At 49.4% G+C, this 16,135-nt stretch overlaps 9 protein-coding genes across 13 annotated transcripts; 3 read left to right on the top strand and 6 right to left on the bottom strand.

Moving 5' to 3' along the window:
* The first annotated feature begins 64 nt into the window (after positions 1-64).
* LOC136185785 (uncharacterized) lies at positions 65-4,442 on the top strand. The gene is made up of 2 exons (XM_065972963.1): positions 65-3,795; positions 3,911-4,442. The coding sequence occupies exons 1-2, from the start codon at positions 335-337 to the stop codon at positions 4,164-4,166; spliced, it is 3,717 nt and encodes a 1,238-aa protein (XP_065829035.1). The 5' UTR covers positions 65-334; the 3' UTR covers positions 4,167-4,442.
* On the bottom strand, positions 4,109-5,367 carry LOC136185793 (uncharacterized). The gene has a single exon (XM_065972974.1). The coding sequence runs from the start codon at positions 5,365-5,367 to the stop codon at positions 4,183-4,185; it is 1,185 nt and encodes a 394-aa protein (XP_065829046.1). The 3' UTR covers positions 4,109-4,182.
* LOC136185803 (calcium load-activated calcium channel-like) lies at positions 5,358-6,350 on the bottom strand. The gene is made up of 6 exons (XM_065972988.1): positions 6,268-6,350; positions 6,130-6,207; positions 5,962-6,071; positions 5,844-5,911; positions 5,644-5,788; positions 5,358-5,588 (listed from the first exon to the last, which is right to left on the bottom strand). The coding sequence occupies exons 1-6, from the start codon at positions 6,326-6,328 to the stop codon at positions 5,493-5,495; spliced, it is 558 nt and encodes a 185-aa protein (XP_065829060.1). The 5' UTR covers positions 6,329-6,350; the 3' UTR covers positions 5,358-5,492.
* LOC136185805 (DNA-directed RNA polymerase I subunit RPA12-like) lies at positions 6,323-7,012 on the top strand. Its single transcript, XM_065972990.1, has 4 exons — positions 6,323-6,497; positions 6,551-6,642; positions 6,698-6,807; positions 6,872-7,012. Exons 1-4 carry the CDS (start codon positions 6,374-6,376, stop codon positions 6,894-6,896), a joined length of 351 nt encoding a protein of 116 aa, XP_065829062.1. The 5' UTR covers positions 6,323-6,373; the 3' UTR covers positions 6,897-7,012.
* Positions 6,824-9,480, bottom strand: LOC136185791 (G-protein-signaling modulator 1-like). Of its 3 annotated transcripts, XM_065972971.1 has the most exons (8): positions 9,356-9,480; positions 9,199-9,311; positions 8,432-9,028; positions 8,235-8,322; positions 7,939-8,178; positions 7,759-7,878; positions 7,042-7,670; positions 6,824-6,991 (listed from the first exon to the last, which is right to left on the bottom strand). In XM_065972971.1, exons 2-8 carry the CDS (start codon positions 9,219-9,221, stop codon positions 6,937-6,939), a joined length of 1,752 nt encoding a protein of 583 aa, XP_065829043.1. In that variant the 5' UTR covers positions 9,222-9,311; positions 9,356-9,480; the 3' UTR covers positions 6,824-6,936. The 3 variants fall into 3 exon arrangements, 2 of the variants coding, with proteins under 2 accessions (XP_065829043.1, XP_065829044.1); XR_010669616.1 differs by lacking the exon at positions 9,356-9,480 and having other exon boundaries at positions 7,042-7,704; positions 9,199-9,309; XM_065972972.1 differs by lacking the exons at positions 9,199-9,311; positions 9,356-9,480 and adding an exon at positions 9,079-9,176.
* On the bottom strand, positions 9,357-12,170 carry LOC136185789 (uncharacterized). Its single transcript, XM_065972967.1, has 16 exons — positions 12,048-12,170; positions 11,851-11,969; positions 11,671-11,791; positions 11,518-11,594; positions 11,305-11,462; positions 11,163-11,241; positions 11,025-11,103; positions 10,849-10,957; positions 10,698-10,792; positions 10,572-10,635; positions 10,276-10,413; positions 10,156-10,222; positions 9,980-10,100; positions 9,784-9,928; positions 9,650-9,733; positions 9,357-9,596 (listed from the first exon to the last, which is right to left on the bottom strand). Exons 1-16 carry the CDS (start codon positions 12,155-12,157, stop codon positions 9,357-9,359), a joined length of 1,806 nt encoding a protein of 601 aa, XP_065829039.1. The 5' UTR covers positions 12,158-12,170.
* A 187-nt stretch (positions 12,171-12,357) lies between these two features.
* Positions 12,358-13,439, top strand: LOC136185804 (uncharacterized). Its single transcript, XM_065972989.1, has 4 exons — positions 12,358-12,489; positions 12,549-12,756; positions 12,893-13,024; positions 13,076-13,439. Exons 1-4 carry the CDS (start codon positions 12,466-12,468, stop codon positions 13,267-13,269), a joined length of 558 nt encoding a protein of 185 aa, XP_065829061.1. The 5' UTR covers positions 12,358-12,465; the 3' UTR covers positions 13,270-13,439.
* Positions 12,818-14,668, bottom strand: LOC136185797 (uncharacterized). 3 transcript variants are annotated; one of them, XM_065972981.1, is made up of 6 exons: positions 14,313-14,668; positions 14,162-14,250; positions 13,606-14,108; positions 13,445-13,548; positions 13,092-13,351; positions 12,818-13,039 (listed from the first exon to the last, which is right to left on the bottom strand). In XM_065972981.1, exons 1-3 carry the CDS (start codon positions 14,587-14,589, stop codon positions 13,620-13,622), a joined length of 855 nt encoding a protein of 284 aa, XP_065829053.1. In that variant the 5' UTR covers positions 14,590-14,668; the 3' UTR covers positions 12,818-13,039; positions 13,092-13,351; positions 13,445-13,548; positions 13,606-13,619. The 3 variants fall into 3 exon arrangements, with proteins under 3 accessions (XP_065829053.1, XP_065829054.1, XP_065829052.1); XM_065972982.1 differs by having other exon boundaries at positions 13,445-13,748; positions 13,808-14,108; XM_065972980.1 differs by having other exon boundaries at positions 13,445-14,108.
* Positions 14,669-14,692: 24 nt separating this feature from the next.
* On the bottom strand, positions 14,693-15,810 carry LOC136185801 (uncharacterized). The gene is made up of 4 exons (XM_065972987.1): positions 15,467-15,810; positions 15,316-15,404; positions 15,018-15,253; positions 14,693-14,970 (listed from the first exon to the last, which is right to left on the bottom strand). The coding sequence occupies exons 1-4, from the start codon at positions 15,741-15,743 to the stop codon at positions 14,964-14,966; spliced, it is 609 nt and encodes a 202-aa protein (XP_065829059.1). The 5' UTR covers positions 15,744-15,810; the 3' UTR covers positions 14,693-14,963.
* Positions 15,811-16,135: the final 325 nt, after the last annotated feature.

Genomic DNA, 16,135 nt, shown 5'->3' with positions numbered 1-16,135 from the left:
TCACGATTTTACACCCGCGCAGTGTTGAAACGACTCGAGCTTCACAGTAAGCAAAACTTCTCGTCCATTCTCAAACGGGGCGGCTCCTGAACCATTAATTAGTACATGTGCATAGTACATGTGCACATGTCATCATACAGACTGTCAGCTGACTTGAAAAGGGGATGATTTTAGCACAGAACTGGAAACTGAAAGTGGGGGAGCTCAGAAACTGCTTTATCAAGACATCAGTTATTATCGTCACCCCACAGCCTGAGCGCTTCACAGGTGCAGAGCCAAAACCTTCCAGTCCATCACTCCGAGTCTCAGTTTCCCTCGAATCTTCAGAGTAGACATGAGCCGAGCTGGGCTGCCTTTCTTAGGACTAATACTAGAAATAATGACTCAGACCCTCCACACAAGTCATCCTCATGATCATTTGCCATCGCTCGAACAGATCACTTCAGGACGGTGCAATCCCGTCAACAATTGGTGCGCAATCAACCAAGAAGCGGCGTGGGGCGAAAACATACCAAGCCCGCGCGCCGGCCACTCGGCCGCCGTCTATCGACGAAGCAATTCATCGACGGCGCTCCAGCGAATGGTCGTCTTCGGCGGCGACGTTCGCGGCGCGTCGTCGTACGACACTTGGACGTACGTGCCGTGGACGGGCGAGTGGATGGACATAACGAAAGCCCCTCGACCGAAAGCGCGATTCGGACACACCATGACGACCGTCTGCGACACTCGCGTCGTCCTCGTCGGCGGCGGAAATTACTTCGTCGATGAGGCAAAAACGTTTTTCGACGTCTGGCTGTTCGAAGGCGAAACAGAAACGTGGAACAAAATTAGAACGACGCAATCGTCGTCGTCGCCGCCGGGAGCGAAGTTCCAATCGCTATTTTTTCACACCGCCGTCCCGACGGTTCCGCCGCGTGGACGAGCGTCGCGATGCCGATGCTCCAAGTCGATTCTCATCTTCGGCGGCGTACACAATTTTTTTCCGCCGTGGAGGTCCCAACTTCCCGCCTGGCTGACGCGGGCGGGTCGTCGGCCACCCGTCGTGATGAGCGACCTGTGGGAGCTTCGATGCGTCGACGATCGCTTCAGCCATAATACGACGTACGAATGGATTCGAATCGTGACGCCCCGCCCGACGCCCGACGGACGCTGGTATCATTCGGCCGCGCTCGTCGGCGAGACGATGTACGTGATCGGTGGCTTGAAGAGTCTTTTCGACAGAGACGATTTTTGGAACGAGGTCTGGGCGTTCAATACGTCCAATTCCCAGTGGACGTTGCTCAAGGAAAATCCGCCGCGGTTGGCCATGAGGGAAGTGAAAGCAGTGCATATAAAAGGAACAGATTTCATTGTGATTATCGCTGGGCGTGGAAAGATCTTTCTTTTTCACACGAAAACCGTCAAATGGACGGAATCGGTCCTGGTAACGAACAATTACCCCGATCGATACGTCAGTTGTAGTGCCGTCGTCATGGACGAAAAGGTTGTCGTTTTCGGTGGGGGAAGTCTCAGTGTATTGGCCCACTCGAACGACGTGTGGAACCTGACCTACGTTCGAACTATGGCCGGCTTGCGTTGGGTGTGGCAGCTCAACCGACAAGTGCCGTCTCATCCCGACCTCGTTTTCCGCGACGTCTCTTATTTTCACTACGACGAGGCGCAAAAGAAGTCTAAACTGTTCGTCTTCGGCGGTCGCTATCTCGGCAATGCGTCGACGCCGACGCCCTACAAACGCGACTTGTGGATCATGGAATATCAGCGAGTCAAACTGCGATGGTGGATGTATCGTTGCGACGTCTCGCCACCGGCTCTCGTCGCGCCGCAATGGAGTCTCGCTCGAGTCGTACGCGACACCGACGACTTCTATTTGCTCGTTCTTTTCGGCGGGAAGACGGTCGACGAGAAAGGCGGTAAACCGGTGTACGGCTTCTACGACAAAACGTGGGCGCTCAATCTGAACGAGACAACCTGGACGATGCTGAACGACGGTGGCTTTCGTCCGCGGGGTCGACACAGTCACTCGATGGTAACACTGCAAAACGGATCCGTGCTGCTCTTTGGAGGCTGGATACGAAAGTATTCCAATGACGCCGACAATCAAATGAATGATCTCTGGCTTCTCACGTTGAAGCAAATCGGTTCCGAGTGCATGGCCGTCTGGACTCAACTGGCTCCATATCACGGTCGCGGCTCCAGTCTGTATCCCTACCCGGAGCCTAGATCGAGTCACAAAGCCTTCATTTGGAAAAACACGATGTACGTTTACGGCGGATCGAGCCACTCGGACTCGTCGTTCTGGTCGTACGACGTACCAACTCGGCGCTGGAGTCGCGTGAAAATCCGCGCCGGCGATCCAGACCCGAGCGCCTTCTCGAACAACACGATTAGTAATGCCATTGTATTCGGCGACCGAGCGTATTTCGTATTTCTAAGTCAGAAAGAAGCTTGGCGCTGTCCCGGCCCCAGTAAATACAACTTCTCCGTTCCGTACAGCTCGGCGTGGACGTTTTCCATGTCGGACGTCATTTGGTCGCGCCTTTCGAATATTCCCCTCAACTTGTACGTCCAGAGCACTTTCTGGTTCAACAACAGTTTCATGATGCTCGGCTACAAGCGACCAGTCTGCAGGAAAGCCGACGTCGGCAATGAGCTCTATCTAACGCAGCTGCAGCCCGGTTGCCGAGCCGGTTACTTCAGTCGAGACTACGCGACGAACAGGTGCAAATCGTGTCCAAAAGGAACGTACTCCGCCGTCGGCTCGTCGACCTGTCAGACGTGTCCGCTCGGAATGACGACGACGAGATCGGCGAACTCGGCGACCGAGATGGCGTGCACGTGCGAAGCGAACTACTGTCACATGGGCACGTGCTTCGTCATGTACAGCAGCAACAATCGAACGCTGACGCCCCTCTGCAAATGCCACTTCGGCTACACGGGCAACACGTGCCGCTATCCGACCTATTATCTGATCGGATTGGGCGTCGTCTGCTTTCTCGTCGTCATAGCGCTCATGCTTCTCTTCATTCAACGAACGACGAAGAAGTCGAAACAGTTGACGAACACTCAACAGCAACTTCTCGAACTGACCGACGTCTGGGAAGTCGATCCGTCCGAATTGGAGATGGGTCCGCGCATCGACGTCGATTCGCCGGGCAGCTACGGCGAAGTGCGTCAGGCGACGTATCGCGATTGGATCGTCGCCGTGAAGAAACTCAAACACGTCTGCTATCGATCCCACCATCGATTTGCGTTGGAATTCGAACGCGAGGTTCGTCTCATGCGCGCCATACGTCATCCGAATATCGTCATGTTTCTCGGCGCCGGACGAATGTCCGGATCGGGACGGCCCTTTCTCGTCATGGAGTATCTTCATCGGGGCGCGCTTGGCAGCGTTCTGCGCAACGAATCGATTTCGTTGACGACTCGACGAAAGATGCAATTTGCGATCGACGCCGCTAAGGGTATGAATTTTCTTCACGGTCTTCGTCCGGCGAGAATTCATCGCGATTTGAAGAGCAACAATTTGCTTCTGAGCGACGGGTGGATCGTCAAGGTGGCCGATTTCGGGCAGGCGCGGCTCGTCAAGGAGGAGAAGCAGATTCAAGTGGCCGTTCTCGGTCGGCGTAGGAGCCAGAAGAGGAAAAGGAATCGGCACGGGAAAACGGAGTCCGAAGAGACGGCTCCGCTTCTTCTGAATCCCGATCGAGAGCTGACAGTCAATATCGGTACGCTTCTTTGGCGTTCGCCTGAGCTTTTTCAAGAGAGAGCTTACGGAACGTCAACAGATGTTTACAGGTTAGTACGACGCACGTTAGAGGGGTGGCGAAACGCCCTGGAGGAAATAAGGAAATACATACAGGGCATTTCGCCAGGGGGCGTGGAAGGGGCCAAGTTAATTTCGTTTGTGTAGTTTCTCTATTGTTCTGTGGGAGATTTGGTCGCGACGGCTGCCTTACCACACGCGTCATTTCAAGTGGGTTTTTGAAATTGAAGAGGCTGTTGTAAAGGGTTGCCGCCCGGAGAAGCTTGAGGAGTGTCCGGAGGGGTACTGGAAATTGGTGGAAGACTGCTGGAAGGGAGATCAGGAGGAAAGGCCAAAATTTGGAGAAATACTTGTTCGTCTCGAGCAGATATACACGGATGAACAGACTTCAGTAGTAGAATAGTTTGACAATGCCTAGTCTACGCAACGTTCTCTGTTGATTGATAATCTGTGAGTAGCGTCGTTCTGCGTTCAGACGTATCTGAAAACAATTTCGAGACGACAGTAGGGCGAGAATGATCTTCAATTGGCGTGCCCAACACCCGACTCTTCGCCTTGGAAAAGAACGTCATCAATGGACCCAAACACCCTTTGTAGAGGCAGCTCAGAAACGGTCTCGTCATAATCGTATAGAGCAAAGGATGAAGTGGCGCGTATAACGGCGACACGACAGCGCCCACCAGCGTGACAGATTTCTGCTCGGACTCGTTGAGCGTTTCGTTGACGGAACTATCCGTCAGACATTGAAAGACTCTCCACGGAGAGTCGCTCAGAGTGAATATCTCGAGAAAGACAATAATCGTCAATCTCGTCCCGAGTCCGCCGACAAACACGGAATTTCCCCTCGATGTCCTTTGAAATCCCTGCCTTCTACGTCGCAAACGTTGGCAAAAGAGACGAAAAAAGAAAATTGCGTAGAGCGTGGCAACGAAAACAATGATAGCCAGACCGGTGCTGACGTAAACGACAGTGATGATCTCGCTCTTCCTTTTGCCCAGGGCACTTAGACGATAGGTGTCGGCACCGGGACCACACTGGGTCCAGTCAACAAAACGAAAGCCGTTCCAATCGATGAAGACGTAGTCGGAAATATCGATGAAAACCGAAAGTGCCGCCACAGTTAAACCTTCGAAGACGAGAACGCCGACGACAGTCGAACGACTCGTATTGACGGGAGAACAACCAAAACCGACTACGGACCGAAACCAAAGCACGGCAATCGTAACAGTTAAGAACCACATTGCGAAGTTGGACGGAACTGCAAGCAACAAAGCAGCGTGGCAGAGACGGAGCACTGCGTCGGTTTGGCACCAATTCGACGTCATGTACAGGGCGACGTCGTACAGCAAGAGGCGCACGCCGTAAACGAAATCGGCGACGGCAAGACTCAGTACAAGGATGGATATAGCTGAGTATCTCTCCTCTTTCGATCGGGTGCATCGCCACGCAATGACGAGCAAATTTCCGACAATGGCAAAGACGGCATAGAACCACAGGAGCGTCTGAACAACACCCATCTTACCGACTGTAAACTTCAGAACGGACGATGCGACGTTCTTCGGTAAAATGGACACCGATTCCACGCAATTGGCCGTGATGTTCATACCTGCACTTTACTTCGCGGAATACCTTAGTCACCTTCCTGCGACGAAACTTAAAATCGTGACAAGCATATGAAACAGTGCTTTCAATTTCGATCGCGTGGTAGTGATGCAAGCTTGAGAGTTTTTCATCTGAATCCGCCGGTCGACGGTGGCTGAAACATTCCGCCGGCCAGTTTGCTTGCAGCACGCGACGGAGCATTGCCAAAAAGCTTTTGGATGTTCTGCAGAAAAAGGCCGCGCATCAGCAAAACAGCCCTGTACTCTCATTTTCTTTACCTGTCTGATGGACATGGTGCAAAGTATGTACAGGAAAATGAAGGAACAGTCAGTGAAATCGTCTCCCATCAGGTTTCGATGCGATAAGCCGTGTAGCCACGTGATTGGCTCAAATGGGAGTTTGGCAACCACGCGACCATCAAACCTGAAAATGTCGAAAATTAAAAAAAGAGGCAACGCAGGAGAAGATTTTCTTATACAGCGTATTAAACATGCCCATCAGCGACATAAAAGTGAAACTGATGACCACCATCGACTTCATCTTTACCTGCAATTTCACTGTTTAGGACTTATTGAAACTTCCATCGGACCACTTACCATAGACAAATCGCGATTGACGCTCTTCAAGCGCTCCTCGGCCTTTTCAATTTTCCGTTTCTGTCCTCCTTGTTTGCTGATGTCTGTCACCGCTTCTTTCTTCTTTTCCACTGAAACGAATCGCCGCTAGGCCGCTATTGCGATTAAGAAACATTTTTGAAATCTTACATCTTTTGCTCTGTTTCTCTATTAGCAGCTTGAGTCGCTTATACTGGTCCGTACGATAGACGAGGACCCACGTGATTCCTAAAGAGGCCCCGGTGGGATATTCCCCAGCCCAAGCGGTACGCAAACCGACCGACGTACCTTCTGATAGAAGTGCCGTCAGAACAGAGATGACGATGATGAGAACAGCGTCGGCGTACATATTTTTCCACTACGCGACTGCCGGGACTTCAGCTTGAGAAGAGTCATGTCGGGATTTTCCTGCGACGCAAATTTCTGCCCTCGTTGCGGGACTCTACTCTCGTTGCCCGATCACATGGACGTGATTCGATGTCCTCATCCTCACTGTTCGTACGAAATGAGCGCTAAAGGCAATGCCAAAAGTCCCACGATAGTTGGGAGGTCACATAGGGGTCTACTTTAGTGCTGGACGGGGTAGAAGAATATACATGTAAGACATATGACACCAGTAGACCAAAAGAAGTTGACAAAAGCGACGAGCTAGAAGGACCGTTGGTACGAACACACTTGAAATTTGAATTTTTGGCATAGCAATTGGTCGAATTGTTAGATTGATAGAAAATGCTTGAATTGCGGTCACAATGGCATGGTCTATCACACGATGCAGACAAGATCGGCCGACGAAGGGCAGACCGTCTATTATGGTTGTCCAAAGTGCAAGTAAGTCACATGGATATATATCTGAAAAGGAGTATTGATTGATATAACGCACATGAATCTGTAGATTTCAAGAGACTGAAAACTCGTAAACCAGTCAGTCACCCGGTTACAAAGTTGTATACGTACTTGCTAGTAGTCAAACAGATTTTCATCAATTTGCAGAGAATCAGGTCTCGCGAGACGCCTAAATAAAAGAATAATTTTATTTCCCTACGTTATTATCTTCCTCATTACGCCGAGACTGCCATCCAGCTGTCCCATTCGGCTGCCACTTCAAGCGACGAGAATCCGTCGTTCTTATCCCCTTTCATGCTATCCACTTGCCGTTCGATTTCCCTCGTATGCCCTTCTCCGCCGAAGACCTGCGAATAGATTCGATGCGCGTGCTTGCTTCTTCTCTTCTTGGACGGACTCGGTCGACGCAGGACGCCCTGAAAGCTGCTCGTGTCCGGCTTGATTCCGGCGAGAAAGTCGTGACTCGACGAATCGACGGCTTGGATCACCTGCTGAAGCAATCCGTCCGCCTGATCGGACGAATCCCATTCCATCTCCGGCGTCGGCGGCGGCGTGAATATCGTCTCGCTGAGACGACGTCGCCGACTCGCACCGGGAGTTGTGACGGCCTTGTCGACGATTTCGGCTTTCGTCACCGACGAGCGCCGATCGCCGCGACGAAACAGCAGACGAAACGTTCCCTTGCGAATTCTTCGTAGCGTTCCCTTGAATCCGCGACGCTTCTTCGTCGACGACGGGGATTCTTCCGCCGACGCCTTTGAAGACTCGTCGTCTCGGAAACGACGAATGCTTTCTTGCACTCGGCTCAACATTTCGGTATCGCCCGTGGCCTCTAGAATGTCCAGTTGCTACAGACGAGAAAGAATGAGCATCGGCATCGTTCTGGTTTGTTTGCATAGATACTCTATAGGATCTCTCTGCGCAAGATCGATTTACCTGTCTGTAGTACATCACGGCCTCCTCCCTGTTTCCTTGATCCTTATGAAATCCAGCCAAAGCCATAAGAGCTAAGAGTTGGGCATCTATGTCTTTCAAATCTCGACAAAGATCTAAATTCTAGAAGGCCGGGAGCTATATATAACGTACACCACGCTGTTCCAAGCAACTGAGACCTACCCTGACATGCCAAGCAAGGCATTGCCCACTATTTCCCGTTGCTTCGTACGTAATCGCAAGATTTCTCGCCGTCACAGCCATTCCTTTCTTGTCGCCGCTTTTTTCGCACAGAGCAAAGTCCACGAGATAGCACTCGACAGCTTTGTCGTGATTTCCCTTCAATTGATAGCAATTACCGATATTGCAATGAGCACGGCTCTCGGCTGCAACGTCTTCCAACTCTTTAGCAATCTCTAATCGCTAGACGCGCACAAAGATGCCAATCAAACACATCGCAATGACAAATGATATGGCACCTGTTGATAGCACTCAAGAGCCTGATCATAGTCGCCCATCAACTCATAACAGATGCCCATATTTCCAAAGGCTTTGCCTTCATTTCTCCTGCAACAAAAAGGACAACACGTGACCTCTCGTCCAACGTGACGTCACGCTGACAACAAATTGCCTTATGACGTCACATTTACCTGTTCCCTTAGCAACAAAAAAGTACCTGTTTTTGAATTCTCTCATCAAATCCAAATACTTGATCAAATACTCGTTAGCCCTTTCAAAATTCCGCCGCGCTTCAGCGAGCACCTCGACCGTATCGGCGGTGCCGGCATCGGACGCTCGCGCGATCACCTCCTTTCCCTGCATCCGCCAGAGCAAGGCCAGATTGTTATAGGCCTTGGCGATGCCGGTCCTATCGCCGTCCCGCACGCAGCCGTCCATGTACTTCAAAAACGATCGGCCGGCCATTTTCAATTGGCCCTGCATTTGAACGGCGATGCCGAAATTGCAGCAGGCCTTCGTCTCGCCGATCGCGTCGCCCGCCTCCCGACACACGGCCATGTCGTGCAAGTGGCAGCGCGACGCCGCCTCGTAGTGACCGAGCTGGAAGTGGGAGTTCCCGAGGAGGCACCAAACGACGCTCGTCAGTTCGGCGTCGTTCGATCGGAGCATGAGCGCGCCTTCGAGGTAGGGTACCGCTTCGGCGTAGCGTTGCTTGTCGACGAGACGTTCTCCTTCGCGCGCGAGAGTTGCGAATGTCGCCTGCTCGCGCAGGCCGCCGCCGCCGCTCCCCACGACGAGAGCCGATTCGTTGTCGCTGGGAGGAGAATTCAAAACAGTGCGTCAGTTTGTGATTGGATGACGCACGTTTGATATTCGCGCGATTCGGGGCCATGCGTAGTTGACACCTTTGCGAAAGAGCGCCGGGGGAATTACGCGCGTCCCTAATCATGGCATCTGGGGAGGGGCTACAGTACTGAAACTCACCTTTTCGTTCCTGAAAGAGACATCGTACTGTATGTATATACGGGACTGATGTATTAGCCTATTTACGAATTCCTTTCCTTATAAAACGGTGCATTGAACAGCGAGTCTTAATTCTAATGAAACAAATTGCTTAGGCTCTGCTTCAGAACATAAAAACCTTATTGTTGCTGCTGTTGTTGCTTTTGAAATTCATCAATCTGAGGTAGAGAAGGAATTGAACGTTTCATTGCCTTCATTGCTGAATCGATTCTCTCTACTGCTGGTCTACCCTTCACTCGCGCAATAACGCATTGCGTTGCCTCGCGAGCACTTTCAAAGACGGAAACGTTGTTCTGGTTGGCATACTGAGCCGTATACGATCTTCCCCGATTGTAATCACGAGCAGCGCGCCCAGCAATCTAAACGTTTACAGGCATCACCCCCCATGCATACAAGATTGGATCGCCTTTACCAGCACACCATTAATTTCAGTACCATCCGCAATGTTGTTCAAACACAGAACAATACTTCGACCTTCCCCAATGAAAGAAGCTGCCTGGAGAGATTTTTTAAAAGGTGAGAGCAAATGCGTCTTTGAAGACGTACCTCCACCAGAGATGCCACAGAAAGACTGTTAGAACCAATAACGTACAGAAGTAGTCGACAACTTTCCTTTGCCTGAGCTTCGACGGGAAGAAATCGCACGTTCCAGTGCTCTACTTGAGGATTGTAGAACGAAATCCCGTGCCCCCTAATCAGTGATATCGTTAGAAAGGAGCACTTCGTAATTGCTGGCGTGTACTGAAGCATGGGTATTGACGTCTCTTTTCGCCACGTGGTCGTCCCGCAGCTGCCGCCGAGAAAGACGTCGCGAGAATATTCTCGCCTGACTTCAGCGCGTTGCAGCCACTTTAGAAGAGAGTCTATAAAACGTGGGTCCCTATTGCAACGTAAATAAAAGATATTGGCCGGACGTACTAAAAAGACGTGCCAGGCTACTAGAGATGCCCTCGGTGATCGTCAAAAACCAGTTTCGATTGTTTTTCTACACGCAAATTCTTATACTACAGCGGAATGGGTTTGACTAAATACCCTTACTTGCAATAACGTTTCTGCTGCTAGACAGCAGAATTCGTTGAAAGAAAATCGTGACTTTTTCTCGGGGATTCTAACGTAGTAACAGTCCCAATCGTCTTCATCATCCACTTGACACAGAGACTTGAGTGCCAAGCGGGCCTAATATTCACGCGCTTTTAGAGGTACAGCACAATTACAGTACTGTTCAAAAGCTTTAGGCAGGTACAAATCGATTTGTTTAGCCTACAATTTTGACTTTCGTTTTGCAAGAGCTCCACAGTGCCTAAATCTCTTGAGCAACTACTGTACGCCCATACCTCAATTGTCGATATAAAATTAGTTTGAGACGCACTGCAGTGACGAAACGTTTCACGAGCAGCACTGAAAAAATCATAACGACAGCTTTGAGAAGACATGAGTCCCAAGGATCGCAGCCATCTTACACTAAAGTTTTTCCCACGCTGACACCAGCCATTCTCGCCGGCTGTGCTCCGTCTTTCAAACCAAACGACGTGATGGGAACGTTATGTTTGATAACCTGCAATGTACGTAGATTCACAAAGGCTAATATATAACACCAGGTGCATCAGTTGCCTGGCAACAAGCTCGTGCGGCCTTGGCAATGTCATTAAAGACGGGAAGACCGCGATGAGCCATAAGACTGCAAAGAAATATGCGACCGCGAACGAGATCCTGCAATTCACTGTCCAAGCAAAAACAATACATAGAGCTCTATCCGTAGCCACGCTAGAAAGAATAAAAACGCTTACCCATCTTCCAAGACGGTTCCATCTATTGTAATCGTCTCTGGATAGTCAATTAGGGTCAGTATAATTGGCTTGCCAGACGCTGAAAAAAATGAATCCTATCTTACGTGAAATTAATCTGTATCGCAAATTTTAAAAGACCTGACAAATAGGCTACTTCGACCATCGAAGCAATGGCTCGCGTCTGATTATCAATCACAAAGAAAAACGCTTCGGCTGCCTATGAAAAAGAGAGAAAGAGGAAATGCCGTCTATTGCTGATGTTATTCAGAGTGTCACTGACGTCCTTGGCTTTTTCCTCAATTTCTATCAGATCGGGATGCCACGTTTCCACTTGTGGATTGTAGAACGACACGCCCTCCTCTTTGAGTATAGGTATAACGATGTCCTGTCGCCACGTCGTCGGATTGCACGATCCACCCAAAAAGACTTGGTACTTCACTGGGGGGAAAAAAACAACGTCATCAAGAGAGACCAAAAACCTTTCCTACCCTACCCGAAGAAGAAGCACGCCGCCGATTACGCTCTTTACGCTCTTCAAACGTCGTCGACTTCTGTCCATACGTCCAGTACCTTTTTCAAATATTCGCGTGACTCAGGCAAAAGTCAACTTCTTTGCGACGCATCCTCTTCTATCTATATAAACTACCTGTCGTAGAGTCCGGCCGAGAGATCGACGGCAAATAGACACAGTTCGCCGAACGTGAGATGTTTTCGCCGATCGGACTCCGTCGTTCGACATTCCGCGGCAAACCGAAGCATATCTCGAACTGAGAAACAGAGAGACGTCGATGGAGTGCGTTTTTCTCCTCCCGCCCCTTCTCTCGACCTTGGACGCGCGACGGTTCGATTTGAATGCGCTTCAACGCGTCGACGATGTCGTCGACGAGGAGAGGTCGTCGAGCGTCAGACGATCCTGTTTTTGCTCGATACGCTTCCATTAGGTTTCTGCGATCGTGCTAGTTTTCGCGCCGTTCTCGCGTTTGGAGAGATGCGCGATTGCGCGTCTCTATTTCGCGTTCTTACGCCGTCGCTTGGCCGTAGACGAGCGTTTCGTCGTCGTCGGTTACTGATTCTGGCTCGACGAAGCGACTGCTCCCTCCTAACGTCCAGACCCAACTCAAGAGTGCAGCCATCTAAGAAATGATGTCATCATTGGAATGTCCCGGGTGTGACAACAAACTAAAAGTTGCTTCTACATTTTTAGCTTCGTTCAAATACGAGCTGCAAAAAGCTGTTGGCTGTACGACCCTTGTCTAGCCACTAGCTAGGAAGCCATGGTTTATTCGTCAGGTCTTCGCCCTGGGTCTTCGCAATCCCACGGCTAGCGCGCTCTAGATAGTCCGGCTTACTTCCTTGAGCGCTTCAACAGCTTTACCTTTAGTGTAGCCCTATCCGACGCTTAGAAATAACTATCCGTCCGAGTCGAACAAAGCGACTAGGGATGACAACGAGCACCTGGAGGCCAGTAAGCCTTTTTGTTTACCTAACCCCAGGAGCGACTTCCCATCGCATTTCAACGCGTAGATTCTCGCGAGCGTCGCATTTCTCGCGGCGGCGACTCTCTCGGGCATGGCCTGCTTCATCAATCGATGGGTCGTGACGGCGAACGTCGAACAGCGATTGGGCCTGTTCGAGTTCTGCAGTCGTTCGGCGTCGAAAGAATGTCGTCAGACGTACGAAGATCCGTTCAGCGGCAGCTGCGCGAATATCACGAGAGACGACTGGGAGACGCGTATGCGAATCTTTAGGCAACGTTTAGTGGGAACCGCGTCTAATAAGTAGAGGGGGAGGGGACAAGTTCGTATGATATTATTTCATATAGAGATTAGGGTGTAGCTCTCTACTGTATATCTATTTCCTTTTCTTAGGCGTTTTGCGTTTGCAAGTTGCTGGTACTCTTATGATTATGGGTTGCACTCTATGTTTGATTGGTGCTCTCGTCTCGAGTCCTCTTCTTGAGAGATATTCGTATGCCATGGGGCTGACGGGATTCATTTCTGGTATTGGCCACTGATCTAAGTTTTATTTGCTGTCTAAATCGTGTCTTCTAGGCTGCGCTTTTCTCACCGCTGTTGTTCTGTTTGTGACCATCGACAAGTCGTCCTATTGTTTTTCCTCTGGTGCTAGTTTTCATTATCCGTTTGGATTTGCCATAGCTAGTGTGCCCGTCGCTTGGATTGCTGGATTGCTCGCTTTTCAAACGACGAAGCGGTTGCTTCAACTCTGGGATCGCCAGGTCAAGTAATGCAATAAAACATTTAGCAGTTTCATGCACTCCCTAATAAGAGAGACCACTTTTTCTTTCCGTGTTGGTAGTAAGACTGACTCTATAAAAAACGCACGTTGTTTCATTTTCAAATTATTTTATGCTTCAGTGGCCTGCCAGGTCTCACATGTATTCAGCTACATGCCTTACATACCTGTGTACTTGCAAAATTAGTTAGCCAGGCGTCCACTTCGTCTATGCATTGTCAGTGTGGAGAGGAACAGTGGTAAAACTCGACACATAGGAAATAACAGCCACCTATGTCAAACACATGTCTAACTAAGAACATAAGAAGAAAAAAAGCCGCTTTTCCACCTGGCTAGCGAGGTCTAAAAAGTCCATGAGTAGCCCTCTTTCTGTATAGCATCTCTCAATGATCCTTCAATTCCAAAATAAATGCACGCTCGTAGTACATCTTTACGCATTTCGTTTGTGTCTCCTTTCTTTTCATAGTAAGTCTGAAGGAGAGTTTGAAGCCTATAAGTATCACACCTGTGCAGGTTATTGTGCTTAAGACCTTCCAATTTACTCAATTCAAATCCCAATTCCAGACCAATTTCGTACCATTTAGGATGACCAGTGGTGCTCACAACAGACGTAAATTTAATCAAGGGCATATCAAGAACATCCAGTCCCTTTCCTTGCAGCTCTGATTTCCTCATCTGGCTCATCGTTATAAATCCAATAGCAGCAACTACCGTGAGTACAGCAACTACCGTGAGTACAGCAACAACGTTAGAAACACCTAATCTTCCAGTGGAATTTGGCCTAGAAGGCTCTGGTGTTGATGAGAGTTTTGGCTCAGTAGATACACTTTCCTAGCACAACAAATATAAACGTAAAGCGATCTACATGCACGCGTGGTAGCCACCGGTCGTCGGGAACGCAAGTCCTTCACATCCCCAGTCGAACTTGAAGAGAAATGACTTTTATTTGAATCTTGCTTGTCAGCTCTTGCAACTACATACACCAAGTTATGTCTTCTGTTTAGTTAGTTAAACCAAAAAGGTACTGTAACTTACGTAGGTCGTCTACAATCCAATGGCGATCCGCTTTCCTTAGCACTTCCAAAAGCGTTGCAAAGGTCTCTTTCTTTCGACCTTTCGTGCGCAATTTTCGTAAAAGTAAATCCAATTTTTTGGGATCAAGAGTGACAGCATTGATTTCATCCATATCGTTAGCCGTCAGAAGACCATGCTCCATCAGACGATTCACCAAGGGACGGTCAACGGCCAGATTATCATCAAGAAACTGTCTATTTCGATCTACAACGTCTTTCCAAGGATCTTCCGAGTCCATTGGCAACCCAAAGACTCGGATTCGGCGTAGAACTCACTGTGGAGAAGAGCAGTGTGTGGTAACACCTCCCAGAAGCCGACGAATCACGTGACGTATAAGTAAGTATCAAAAGAGGACAGCCACGTATGTCAAACAAATATGTCTAACTAAGAACATAAGAAAAAAATTCGTTTTCCCACCTAGCTAGCGCGGTCTAAAAAGTCCATGAGTAGCCCTCTTTCTGTATAGCATCTCTCAATGATCCTTCAATTCCAGCATAAATGCATGCTCGTAGTACAGCTTCACGCATTTTTTTTGTGTCTCTTTTCATTTTATAGTAAGTGTGAAGGAGAGCGTCAAGCCTATAAGTATCACACCTGTGCAGGTTATTGTGCTTAAGACCTTCCAATTCATTCAATTTAATTTTCAATTCCAGACCAATTTCGTACCATTTAGGATGAGCAGTGTTGGTCACAACAAGAATAAATTCATTCAAGGGCATATCAAGAACACCCACTTTTGCTTCTCCTTCCCTCATCCTTCCAATAGCAACAATTACAATAACTACCATAACTACTGCGAGGAGTACAGCAACAGCGGTAGAACAAGAAACACCTGATCTTCCAGTGGATTTTGGCTCAGAAGGCTCTGGTGTTGATGGGGGTTTTGGCTCAGTTACACTTTCCTAGTGTGCAAGCACAACATATATAAATTTAAAAGCAATCTACATGCATGCGTCGTAGCTACCGATCGTCGAGAACGCAAGCCCTTCACATCCCAAGTCGAGCTTGGAGGGAAGTGACTTTTATTTGAATCTGGCTTGTCAGCTCTCGCAACTACATACACCAAGTTATGTCTTCTGTTTAGTTAGTTAAACCAAAAAGGTACTGTAACTTACGTAATTCGTCTACAATCCACTGGCGACCCGCTTTCCTTAGCACTTCCAAAAACGTTGCAAAGGTCTCTTTCTTTCGACCTTTCGTGCGCAATTTTCGTAAAAGTAAATCCAATTTTTTGGGATCAAGAGTGACAGCATTGATTTCATACATGTCGTCAGCCGTCAGAAGACCAGGCTCCATCAGACGATACACCAAGGAACGGTCAACGGCCAGATTATCATCAAGAAACTGTCTATTTCGATCTACAACGTCTTTCCAAGGATCTTCCGAGTCCATTTGCAACCCAAAGACTCGGATTCGGCGTAGAACTCACTGTGGAGAAGAGCAGTGTGTGGTAACACCTCCCAGAAGCCGACGAATCACGTGACGTATAGGAATGTGGAGTTTAGCCAATGGTAAACGTATTTGATGACGCACGAGGGGCGTGGCGCGGGTAGGCAAGCACGCGAGGCCCCTCATTCGCGCCTTCTCCGCTCGAGCGTCGCCCCTCCCTCTCCCTCCCACAGGTACTTGCTCTTTCTCGAGCAATGGCCGCCGGGCTGTCGGGGGTTTGGATTGGTATCCGCACCGGCCGGGATGAGTCTCCCCGGAGAGTCGGTGCACACCATCCGCCCCGGGTCCGTGCGCGCTACGCCCACAACCCAATTGCCTCCGCAGGTGTACCGTCG

Source organism: Oscarella lobularis, chromosome 4, assembly GCF_947507565.1.
Source record: "Oscarella lobularis chromosome 4, ooOscLobu1.1, whole genome shotgun sequence".
In the NCBI taxonomy this organism is placed as follows: domain Eukaryota; kingdom Metazoa; phylum Porifera; class Homoscleromorpha; order Homosclerophorida; family Oscarellidae; genus Oscarella; species Oscarella lobularis.
The sequence above is the reverse complement of the archived record's forward strand: the minus strand, read 5'-3'. Positions and strand labels throughout refer to the sequence as shown.

Excerpts from the sequence above, each read along its gene's own strand:
- LOC136185797 (XM_065972980.1), bottom strand. The coding sequence starts at position 14,589 with ATGGACTCGGAAGATCCTTGGAAAGACGTTGTAGATCGAAATAGACAG. Across the intron at positions 14,251-14,312 it reads TTGGATTGTAGACGACCTAC|TTGCAAGAGCTGACAAGCAA; the intron begins GTAAGTTACAGT and ends TGGTGTATGTAG. Across the intron at positions 14,109-14,161 it reads ACTTGCGTTCCCGACGACCG|GAAAGTGTATCTACTGAGCC; the intron begins GTGGCTACCACG and ends TTGTTGTGCTAG.
- LOC136185804 (XM_065972989.1), top strand. The coding sequence starts at position 12,466 with ATGACAACGAGCACCTGGAGGCCA. Across the intron at positions 12,490-12,548 it reads CAACGAGCACCTGGAGGCCA|ATTCTCGCGAGCGTCGCATT; the intron begins GTAAGCCTTTTT and ends TTCAACGCGTAG. Across the intron at positions 12,757-12,892 it reads GAGAGACGACTGGGAGACGC|GCGTTTTGCGTTTGCAAGTT; the intron begins GTATGCGAATCT and ends TCCTTTTCTTAG.
- LOC136185793 (XM_065972974.1), bottom strand. The coding sequence starts at position 5,367 with ATGAACATCACGGCCAATTGCGTGGAATCGGTGTCCATTTTACCGAAG.
- LOC136185805 (XM_065972990.1), top strand. The coding sequence starts at position 6,374 with ATGTCGGGATTTTCCTGCGACGCAAATTTCTGCCCTCGTTGCGGGACT. Across the intron at positions 6,643-6,697 it reads ACGAGCTAGAAGGACCGTTG|ATTGATAGAAAATGCTTGAA; the intron begins GTACGAACACAC and ends TCGAATTGTTAG. Across the intron at positions 6,808-6,871 it reads TATGGTTGTCCAAAGTGCAA|ATTTCAAGAGACTGAAAACT; the intron begins GTAAGTCACATG and ends ATGAATCTGTAG.
- LOC136185791 (XM_065972971.1), bottom strand. The coding sequence starts at position 9,221 with ATGTCTCTTTCAGGAACGAAAAG. Across the intron at positions 7,671-7,758 it reads CCGTGATGTACTACAGACAG|CAACTGGACATTCTAGAGGC; the intron begins GTAAATCGATCT and ends TCTCGTCTGTAG. Across the intron at positions 6,992-7,041 it reads AGCTGGATGGCAGTCTCGGC|GCGTCTCGCGAGACCTGATT; the intron begins GTAATGAGGAAG and ends TCTTTTATTTAG.
- LOC136185789 (XM_065972967.1), bottom strand. The coding sequence starts at position 12,157 with ATGGCTGCACTCTTGAGTTGGGTCTGGACGTTAGGAGGGAGCAGTCGC. Across the intron at positions 10,636-10,697 it reads AGCGTGGGAAAAACTTTAGT|TGCTGCTCGTGAAACGTTTC; the intron begins GTAAGATGGCTG and ends TGATTTTTTCAG. Across the intron at positions 10,101-10,155 it reads TAGCCTGGCACGTCTTTTTA|ACTCTCTTCTAAAGTGGCTG; the intron begins GTACGTCCGGCC and ends CACGTTTTATAG.
- LOC136185803 (XM_065972988.1), bottom strand. The coding sequence starts at position 6,328 with ATGTACGCCGACGCTGTTCTCATCATCGTCATCTCTGTTCTGACGGCA. Across the intron at positions 6,072-6,129 it reads AGAGAAACAGAGCAAAAGAT|TGGAAAAGAAGAAAGAAGCG; the intron begins GTAAGATTTCAA and ends GATTCGTTTCAG. Across the intron at positions 5,912-5,961 it reads TCAATCGCGATTTGTCTATG|GTAAAGATGAAGTCGATGGT; the intron begins GTAAGTGGTCCG and ends GTGAAATTGCAG.
- LOC136185785 (XM_065972963.1), top strand. The coding sequence starts at position 335 with ATGAGCCGAGCTGGGCTGCCTTTCTTAGGACTAATACTAGAAATAATG. Across the intron at positions 3,796-3,910 it reads ACGTCAACAGATGTTTACAG|TTTCTCTATTGTTCTGTGGG; the intron begins GTTAGTACGACG and ends TCGTTTGTGTAG.
- LOC136185801 (XM_065972987.1), bottom strand. The coding sequence starts at position 15,743 with ATGGACTCGGAAGATCCTTGGAAAGACGTTGTAGATCGAAATAGACAG. Across the intron at positions 15,405-15,466 it reads GTGGATTGTAGACGAATTAC|TTGCGAGAGCTGACAAGCCA; the intron begins GTAAGTTACAGT and ends TGGTGTATGTAG. Across the intron at positions 15,254-15,315 it reads GCTTGCGTTCTCGACGATCG|GAAAGTGTAACTGAGCCAAA; the intron begins GTAGCTACGACG and ends CTTGCACACTAG.